This window comes from Haliotis asinina, chromosome 5 (assembly GCF_037392515.1).
Source record: "Haliotis asinina isolate JCU_RB_2024 chromosome 5, JCU_Hal_asi_v2, whole genome shotgun sequence".
Taxonomy (NCBI): domain Eukaryota; kingdom Metazoa; phylum Mollusca; class Gastropoda; order Lepetellida; family Haliotidae; genus Haliotis; species Haliotis asinina.
The window spans coordinates 78202434-78212941 of NC_090284.1; the positions used below are offsets into that span (position 1 = coordinate 78202434).

General features: G+C 41.1%; 1 protein-coding gene across 1 annotated transcript; it reads right to left on the reverse strand.

The window, feature by feature from the left end:
• Positions 1 to 6834: 6834 nt before the first annotated feature.
• On the reverse strand, positions 6835 to 10148 carry LOC137284049 (beta-1,3-galactosyl-O-glycosyl-glycoprotein beta-1,6-N-acetylglucosaminyltransferase-like). Its single transcript, XM_067815705.1, has 3 exons — positions 9469 to 10148; positions 8188 to 8414; positions 6835 to 7145 (listed from the first exon to the last, which is right to left on the reverse strand). Exons 1-3 carry the CDS (start codon positions 10146 to 10148, stop codon positions 6835 to 6837), a joined length of 1218 nt encoding a protein of 405 aa, XP_067671806.1.
• Between the last annotated feature and the right edge of the window lie 360 nt (positions 10149 to 10508).

The window sequence follows — 10508 nt, forward strand, 5'->3', positions numbered from 1 at the left end:
CTCCTCAGTTTAACAGACCCCAACTGTGATCCATCCTAACTGTGCACTTGCAGCTGATGTGTCCGGGTTGGCCACAACGGTAGCAGATGGGAGTAGGTTGTCCATAGGCTTCAGTTGTCCATCCTTGTCTTGGCATGACTGTGCTGGGTCGGAAGGCTTGCTGTCCCTGGGCGTTGCTGTTCCGAGCGTTCCGAAACAATGTAGGGAGTGAATACCGACCTGGAGGACTCTGGGTATGTTATGACATCGTGTGAAATCCTTGAAATGGCGGGTACCAGCTGCCTGAAGACTCAACTTGGGGTTGTGCCTGGGCTTGAGGGCGTGTATCACACTTCTTCTTTAGGTCAGGTACTTCCCCGGTAAGTTCTCTGGTCATCCCCCTTGATCTCTGCCAGTTCCGTATTCTTCTTAGAGACAACTGCCACACCAGGAGTAGGATTCTTCTTTGCATTCATCGAGTGGGAAAGTAGGACAGGCGACTCTTCAAGCATCTTTCTGAGTTCCTGTTCTATTCTTCTAAGGCTGATGAGAACTATAGGTGTGGCTCTGGTCATATTTACGTCCAGAAACATCCTTCAACTTGGTCAGAAGTCCCGTCCATAGCATGGATCTAAGCATCCTGTCCTGTTTGTGAGAGGCAACTTCTCCTGCATCGATGGCCTGGCCCAATAGATCGTCTAGACGTACAGCCCAGGTAGCAACTGACTCCGCCTCTGTCTGTTTAGCTGAATAGAAATTGGCAAGAAGTGTCTCTGTAGCATCAACATGTGGACTTAACCTAAGTAAAACTGTTGAGTGATCGGTCTCCTGGTGGCTTGCTTGATGTTGTCCTCCGAGTTTATCCTGTCCTGGAAGATGCACTGTAACTCAGAGCACCAAATCCCATGTGTGGTATCCTTGTTGACATCTCCGGAAAAGAATGGAGCGTGGTACCTCTGCCACCTTGATTATTGTATCTGTCTTGGCCTTGGCATCAAATGGTACTTCTGGATCCTCCGGTTTTTACCAGTGGGGTAGCAGAGCACTCACGCATCCAGTTCATAAAGTCTTCTGGGGAGCCAGACTTAGGGCGTACCTTCAGTGCATTGAGAGTAGACACAAGTCGGTCTGTCGTCTCTTCAGACATACCATCGGACGCCATAGTAACTGATGACTGATGTACAGTGGTATAAAGAAGTATACACTGCAGGTATAATATCTACCGGTATACAAGAACCCTACAGGTAAGTGGGATAACTACACTACATATGTTAGAGTTATGGATACTTCAGGAAAGTGGGATATCTACACTACATATGTTTGAGTTATGGATACTTCAGGAAAGTGGGATATCTACACTACATATGTTTGAGTTATGGATACTTCAGGAAAGTGGGATACCTACACTACATATGTTTGAGTTATGGATACTTCAGGAAAGTGGGATATCTACACTACATATGTTTGAGTTATGGATACTTCAGGAAAGTGGGATACCTACACTACATATGTTTGAGTTATGGATACTTCAGGAAAGTGGGATATCTACACTACATATGTTTGAGTTATGAATACTTCAGGAAAGTGGGATAGCTACACTACATATGTTTGAGTTATGGATACTTCAGGAAAGTGGGATATCTACACTACATATGTTAGAGTTATGGATACTTCAGGAAAGCGGGATATCTACACTACATATGTTTGAGTTATGGATACTTCAGGAAAGTGGGATACCTACACTACATATGTTTGAGTTATGGATACTTCAGGAAAGTGGGATATCTACACTACATATGTTTGAGTTATGAATACTTCAGGAAAGTGGGATAGCTACAATACATATGTTTGAGTTATGGATACTTCAGGAAAGTGGGATATCTACACTACATATGTTTGAGTTATGAATACTTCAGGAAAGTGGGACAACTACACTACATATGTTTGAGTTATGAATACTTCAGGAAAGTGGGATATCTACACTACATATGTTTGAGTTATGGATACTTCAGGAAAGTGGGATATCTACACTACATATGTTTGAGTTATGGATACTTCAGGAAAGTGGGATATCTACACTACATATGTTTGAGTTATGAATACTTCAGGAAAGTGGGATAACTACACTACATATGTTTGAGTTATGAATACTTCAGGAAAGTGGGATATCTACACTACATATGTTTGAGTTATGAATACTTCAGGAAAGTGGGAAAACTACACTACATATGTTTGAGTTATGAATACTTCAGGAAAGTGGGATAACTACACTACATATGTTTGAGTTATGGATACTTCAGGAAAGTGGGATATCTACACTACATATGTTTGAGTTATGAATACTTCAGGAAAGTGGGACAACTACACTACATATGTTTGAGTTATGAATACTTCAGGAAAGTGGGATATCTACACTACATATGTTTGAGTTATGGATACTTCAGGAAAGTGGGATATCTACACTACATATGTTTGAGTTATGGATACTTCAGGAAAGTGGGATATCTACACTACATATGTTTGAGTTATGGATACTTCAGGAAAGTGGGATATCTACACTACATATGTTTGAGTTATGGATACTTCAGGAAAGTGGGATATCTACACTACATATGTTAGAGTTATGAATACTTCAGGAAAGTGGGATATCTACACTACATATGTTTGAGTTATGGATACTTCAGGAAAGTGGGATATCTACACTACATATGTTTGAGTTATGAATACTTCAGGAAAGTGGGATAACTACACTACATATGTTTGAGTTATGAATACTTCAGGAAAGTGGGATATCTACACTACATATGTTTGAGTTATGAATACTTCAGGAAAGTGGGATATCTACACTACATATGTTTGAGTTATGAATACTTCAGGAAAGTGGGATAACTACACTACATATGTTTGAGTTATGAATACTTCAGGAAAGTGGGATATCTACACTACATATGTTTGAGTTATGAATACTTCAGGAAAGTGGGATATCTACACTACATATGTTTGAGTTATGGATACTTCAGGAAAGTGGGATATCTACACTACATATGTTTGAGTTATGGATACTTCAGGAAAGTGGGATATCTACACTACATATGTTTGAGTTATGAATACTTCAGGAAAGTGGGATAACTACACTACATATGTTTGAGTTATGGATACTTCAGGAAAGTGGGATATCTACACTGCATATGTTTGAGTTATGGATACTTCAGGAAAGTGGGACAACTACACTACATATGTTTGAGTTATGAATACTTCAGGAAAGTGGGATATCTACACTACATATGTTTGAGTTATGGATACTTCAGGAAAGTGGGATATCTACACTACATATGTTTGAGTTATGGATACTTCAGGAAAGTGGGATATCTACACTACATATGTTTGAGTTATGGATACTTCAGGAAAGTGGGATATCTACACTACATATGTTTGAGTTATGGATACTTCAGGAAAGTGGGATATCTACACTACATATGTTTGAGTTATGGATACTTCAGGAAAGTGGGATATCTACACTACATATGTTAGAGTTATGAATACTTCAGGAAAGTGGGATATCTACACTACATATGTTTGAGTTATGGATACTTCAGGAAAGTGGGATATCTACACTACATATGTTTGAGTTATGAATACTTCAGGAAAGTGGGATATCTACACTACATATGTTTGAGTTATGGATACTTCAGGAAAGTGGGATATCTACACTACATATGTTTGAGTTATGGATACTTCAGGAAAGTGGGATATCTACACTACATATGTTTGAGTTATGAATACTTCAGGAAAGTGGGATATCTACACTACATATGTTTGAGTTATGGATACTTCAGGAAAGTGGGATATCTACACTACATATGTTTGAGTTATGGATACTTCAGGAAAGTGGGATATCTACACTACATATGTTTGAGTTATGGATACTTCAGGTAAGTAAACAAGTAACTTATACACCACGTAGTTGTACTTAGGTAGTAAGTATGAATTACATACTGATCAGACATATATGACCAGGATATACTCATGTGAAAGTATCACAGAATAAGTTCTACTGTAAACAACGAAAATGAAATTAAATGAACAAATACCAGTGTCTATAGTATGAAGTCTTTGAAACACATCCGCAGATGCATGGTAGTCTCCCTTGATTGTGTCACAACATGAAGTCACTAAATGACACAAGCATAGTTATGCTGGTTTAGGTAGCGCAAACACCAAATTACAGTGACGTGTAAGAAACGATCAGCATCTCACCCTCGCGTATTGATATCTGATGGGTGCGTTTCTAGGTGTCTGTCCCCAGTATAAATGTCTCTCTCTCCTGTGTCTGTCAATTCCTCACTGGGGGCTCCAAAATGTAGTAGCGGGTAGGGAGTTAATGTTGGTGGAGGGGTGCACACAACACAACGCTACTGGTGGTCACAGTTGACCGCCATTTATTTCCATTAAAATGAACGTTTGAGGTCACGCTGAAAACATACATATATGTAACTACATATTTGAGCTTAGCATACATAACATAGCATGCATATAGATGTATTACACTTTCCATATATTCACGGAATACAGCTAGCCCTGATAGATACATTTTAGATATAAATAGCAACATGAAAATTATTCATACATACGTAAATTATTTAGAATATTCAGTAAATATATCACACATATAGCTGAGGAAAATGCATATCTAATACTTAAGTCCTATAAAGTACAATCTCTCATGCAGTCACGTAGTCGCAGATCATTTTAAGAAAATTAAAACACAACCTTGATAATACTAATAATGGTAAATAAGATATGTATGTTACAATCAACAAATCTCACATCTACTCTCACCATTTCATATCACATTCACACGATTATACATTCACGCCATATGTTAAGTTATAATTGTGTCTAGTTAGCTTTAGACTGTTAGAGATCAACTGTATATGCCATATTTAATGTAAATAGGTAATTGATATTCAATGACGTAATGTAGATAAATTTCACTTAAATTACACATACAACCGATTGTACTGCTAGTTGGAGAACAATAGATACATACAGTCATACACGGAAGTATTACTATAACACTTCTGTAAGGAGTACACTATATACAATACCATAAATACATATACAATATATGTACTAACCTGATAAATAAACTCCTCCTTAAATCCCAGAATATTCCACAAAACATCCAATATATTGATCTGACTGCCAGCAAACTATGTGTGACCCAAACCTTTAAAACTTAGCAGACAATAGGTGGTAAGATGACCAGAGAAACTGAGACGGAAGGACAAAAGAAGCATGAGCAGAGTGTAAGCGCATTGGTCAGAACCTGGCCTGACCCAGTAGAGTGGATATTGTTAATTTGAGTGACTGCGGGTGCATGGATACATTTAACTGAGAGGGTTTGTTATATTGTATTTGTACACATAAAAGCTGACACATATAAACTATATATTAACTATATACAATACTTAAAATTGAAATGTATAAACTATTAAGCTAATGATGATTAAAACATGATTTGGTCACATAAAGTAAAGAAATTTATTATGTCCACTTTATTAAACAAAGGTGTCGCAGTAACATGAAAATTCTCTTCTGTACAGACACAGAAAGAATACACGTTATGGTCAGACGTTGTTCACAGTACTGAAGTACTGAATTAAGACGATTTAAGACTACTCTGAGTAAAGCTGTGGGTGCCAATTAGAATTGATCAAAAATGGATATTTGGAATTACCAGTATATACATCATGTCATGAAGCACCTGAAACACTCACTTAACGCCAAAACAAACGTTACCCTCATTCCTTAATACCGGGGTACCTATCTCCAGCTGGCGTTGTGCGTGGAGTGACATTTCTTGATCTGTCCACGGTGACCCCAGTATGTCTTTAGCGCTGAATAAATCTTGCAACCGTGATATGGAGGCACCAGCATTGTATGTCGTCTCCACCTGCACCACCCCAGTCAAATCATGTATTCTAGACACTCTATATCACCTATAGGACCATCCTACACGTCAAGTGAATGCCAGTACTGCTTGAATATTGCTGCGTTTTGGCGACTCATATTGCTATGTGTTTACAGACAATGAAGAAATGTTACTTTGCAAGCAAACGTTAACAAGGATAAACTGAAATGTTCTTAATCACCTTTTCACAAGATCAAGGACGCGTATTACTTGTACTTATTAATCTCAAACAGCAGAAAATGATTTAAAAGATTCTTTTACAGTTTTACACATTCTACAACAGTTGTTTCATGTTTCCAAAGTTGAAAATGGTGACTTTAAATGGTTTACCTTTGTCTCGAAGCAGAGCTTTTTTTACAACTTTTCTTCTGGACATCTAAATCGTTAATCGTTATTCGTTGCTTTTCGTTTATTTCGGCATTGTAGAACATAGGTCAATTTTGTTCTTCTGAAAAAGCTGTATTGCACCTAAATGTAAATACATTTGAGAATTTACGGCATAAAGACGTTTTACATTTATCATATTGCAAATCTGTATGAAAAGTGACGTATGATACTCTATTGTACCTGTAACCACTACTCCATACAGCCATTGTGTATGTCGAACTGGGAGACACACACATTCCATCCTACTTCAAGGAAGAAAAGGAGTGCAAATTTCCAGTTGTTCTGATGAGTCCCATGTGGGATTCGAGCCCGCATTCGAACCCGCATTTCCAGAGTCCGTCACCTCATCGCCAGCACACAGTCAACGATGTTGAAAGAATTGTTTGATTTTCTGTACAAGAAGACGTCATGCATCGATGCTCACGGAACATGATCTGCACTTTATTGCTCGGAGACATATTTACCGTGAGTTTAAATCACCACCCGCAACCCAGCTATACAGCATTACTGTCACGAGAAGCCCGTTCCGCGTGTTGCCTGTATAGGCTGACATCAAAGTCCAGGTGTCCATGTAGTTCTCGCTCTACTTTCTGGAAGTACCATTCTCTCACGCACTGATAGGCCATGGGTTGGAAGCTGGCGTGGAACTTGTTGGCAAACAGTCCTACAGCTGTGGTAAGCCTGGCTAGGTCTCCCACCCCAAAAACACAGATGAGTCGGACATACCGTCCCCGACAGGGCAAACCGTAGTCTTTCCAGATCTTATAGCGACCAAAGAACTTCCGGTCTCTATTTTCTGGATCTCCTGGAATACAGAAATGCAAACTGGTCATGGTGCTGTAACTTCACAGCTTTACCTGCTGTGTACAAACTCACTACACAACTGGAGGTTATCGGCTGAAAGGTAACACACAATACACGTATCTGGCACCCAACTGGTTACCAGATCTAGAGTTTTACTGAAATGTGTGTGAGTTTAGTTTTACGCTGTACTCAGCAATATTCCAGCTATATGGTGGCGGTCTGTAAATAATCGAGTCTGGACCAGACAATCCAGTGATCAACAACATGAGCATCGATCTGCGCAATTGGGAACCGATGACGTGTCAACCAAGCCAGCTAATCTGACCACCCGATCCCGTTAGTCGCCTCCTACGACAAGCATGGGTTGCTGAAGGCCTATTCTACCCCTCGACCTTCACGGGTCAGTTTTACTGAAGGCAAATATATTCAGCATGGTAGTAGCAGCTCCAGTAGAAGTGAAGGATATGGCGGAGTGCTCTCCGCTTGGCTGTAATGTCTCGGTCGATTAGGGAATTGGATGAATTTTCTCTGTTCAGATTTTGCATCTCGTTAGAGACAAAGAGCCGTTACACCTCGTTAGAGATACAGGTTATCTATTTAGCTGCTCAGTTTCGATAGAGTTAAAAGTGTTCTCTATTTAGCTGTAGAACTGAGTGTTCTTGGTATTGTGTGTAGTTGTGAAATAACAAGTGGAAACTCGTGAAAGTAAGATGTGTTCTCTGTGCATCTGGTATGTCACAAATGGTGACGGATGGGCTACGCCCTGTGTTTCCCTGCGTAACACAGAGAAGCTATGACGTTTAGTTACCTGCATGACACAGAGAAGCTATGACGTTTAGTTACTTGCGTGACACATAGAAGCTATGACGTTAAGTTACCCGCGTGACACAGAGAAGCTATGACGTTTAGTTACCTGCGTGACTCATAGTAGCTATGACGTTTATTTGCCGCCGTAGACATAGAGACGCTATGACACGGAGAAGACGTTGTTTTGTTGGGGTTTTTTGACGTCGTGACAGCGATGACCTGTGACCTGTGTTTACCTGCGTAATGTCCAGGGACTTCCAGATGTTTGTTGTTGTTCAGTGAGGCGAAAAACGTCTCATCTGGGTACTTTGTCTTTGTCGTCCACTGCAGAAAATCATGCGCCACGTGCGAATGCAAAACGAATTCGACAAAGCCACGTGACGCTATCACGTGGACTGGTCCTTTCATGGGCGTTATTGCATGTGGCGCAGGTAAGGCTCCACTCCACCGACCTTTATTTGCCCTGTAAACATATCGTCCACAAGTATGTGTTAAATGACGACTAAGGTTGTACTTCCAGAAAGTGCACAATTAGCCTGTAAGCATAATACTCTTAGCCCTAAGACGTAGCAGCAGTAGCAGCAGTAGCAGTAGTAGCAGTAGCAGTAGCAGCAGCAGTAGCAGCAGTAGTAGTAGTATTAGCAGTAGCAGTAGTAGCAGTAGCAGCAGTAGCAGCAGTAGAAGCAGTAGCAGCAGCAGTAGCAGCAGTAGCGGTAGCAGTAGCAGCAGTAGCAGTAGCAGTAGTAGTAGTAGCAGCAGTAGTAGTAGTAGTAGCAGCAGCAGTAGCAGTAGCAGTAGCAGTAGCAGCAGTAGTAGTAGTAGTAGTGGCAGCAGCAGTAGCAGTAGTAGCAGTAGTAGTAGTAGCAGTAGTAGTAGTAGTAGCAGTAGCAGCAGTAGTAGTAGCAGTAGCAGTAGCAGTAGTAGTGTGCATATCGGGCAGTAGTAGTAGTAGCAGTAGTAGTAGTAGCAGTAGCAGTAGCAGTAGTAGTAGTAGCAGTAGCAGCAGTAGCAGTAGTAGCAGTAGCAGCAGCAGTAGCAGCAGTAGCGGTAGCAGTAGCAGTAGCAGTAGTAGCAGTAGCAGCAGTAGCGGCAGCAGCAGCAGCAGTAGCAGCAGTAGCAGTAGCAGTAGCAGCAGTAGCAGTAGTAGTAGTAGCAGCAGTAGTAGTAGTAGTAGCAGCAGCAGCAGTAGTAGTAGCAGTAGTAGTAGTAGCAGCAGCAGCAGTAGCAGTAGTAGTAGTATCAGTAGCAGTAGCAGTAGTAGTAGCAGCTGTAGCAGTAGCAGTAGTAGTAGTAGTAGCAGTAGCAGTAGTAGTAGTAGCAGCAGTAACAGTAGCAGCAGTAGCAGTAGCGCGGTAACAGCAGCAGTAGCAGTAGCAGCAGTAGTAGTAGCAGCAGTAGCAGCAGCAGCAGTAGCAGTAGCAGCAGTAGCAGTAGTAGAAGTAGCAGCAGTAGTGTGCATATCGGGCACGACGTGATTAGAGTTAAGTGATGCTCGTGATGGTTATACCTGTACCTACCTTCTAGATGTCCCGAAGATGTCATTCGTGCCGTTATATGCTTGGAGGATTTTCACCAGCTCGTAGTTTGTCTTCAGAGGAAACTCCTGACCCGTCAGGTTTATGAAATAGCGCCATTTTGTTTGCAACCTCCACATGTCCTTCATGCACACAAGTTCAGGTTCCAGGACGGTAAATGTCCCCCACTGCACCCTCACTGTTCTAGACGCAATGAAGACGTTTGTGAAGCATGACGTTAGTCTCCTCACGGCGACGTGGAACACGTGGCTGCTCTTCCAGTCCACGTGGACACAGTATACATTCTGGGGTCTCCAGATAGCCTCAAGTAAAGACACAAACTGATCGAAATCTTTAAATATTAAAATACTATAAGCTATAGGAAAGTCCAGTTCCGTTCTCATTGCGTGGTGAATGAATCGCCTTGACCGCAGATAGTTACTGCATGACCTCAACTCACCAATATGAACGTTTAGGTCCTTCTGAAGGTGAAGGTCCTTGGTACTAAGGATGCTAGTCCTGTTAATCTCAGCTTCATCGCCCTGTATAAGCCTTTTACAGCTTGTTCTCATGATGTGTTGTAAAGGAGGTACACATAGTGGAAACTCAAACTCACTCAAGCTGTGTTTCAGCTGCCGTTTGTGTAGAGAGGTCAAGGTCATCCACCGGAGCTGCAACGTCATGATCAACAGCCCGAACACAGCATACACAGACAGAACACAGCGACGTGACAGTGGCATCAGTGTGGGCGGCTATCTCGCCTGCATGCAAATAATTATACAAAATCTGAATTCCAAGTCAGGTTCAGTCAGAACATGACTGCACAACAGTGTTGTATAACGTCGACAATAGTACATCTCTGCACAACAGTGTTGTATAACGTCGACATCAGAACATATCTACATAACAGTGTTGTATAACGCCTACCTTAATACATGGCTACACAACAGTGTATAACGTGGACAGTCAGAACATGGCTATACAACATTGTTGTATAACGCCCACAGCCAGTTACATGGCTACGCAACAGTGTTGAATAACAT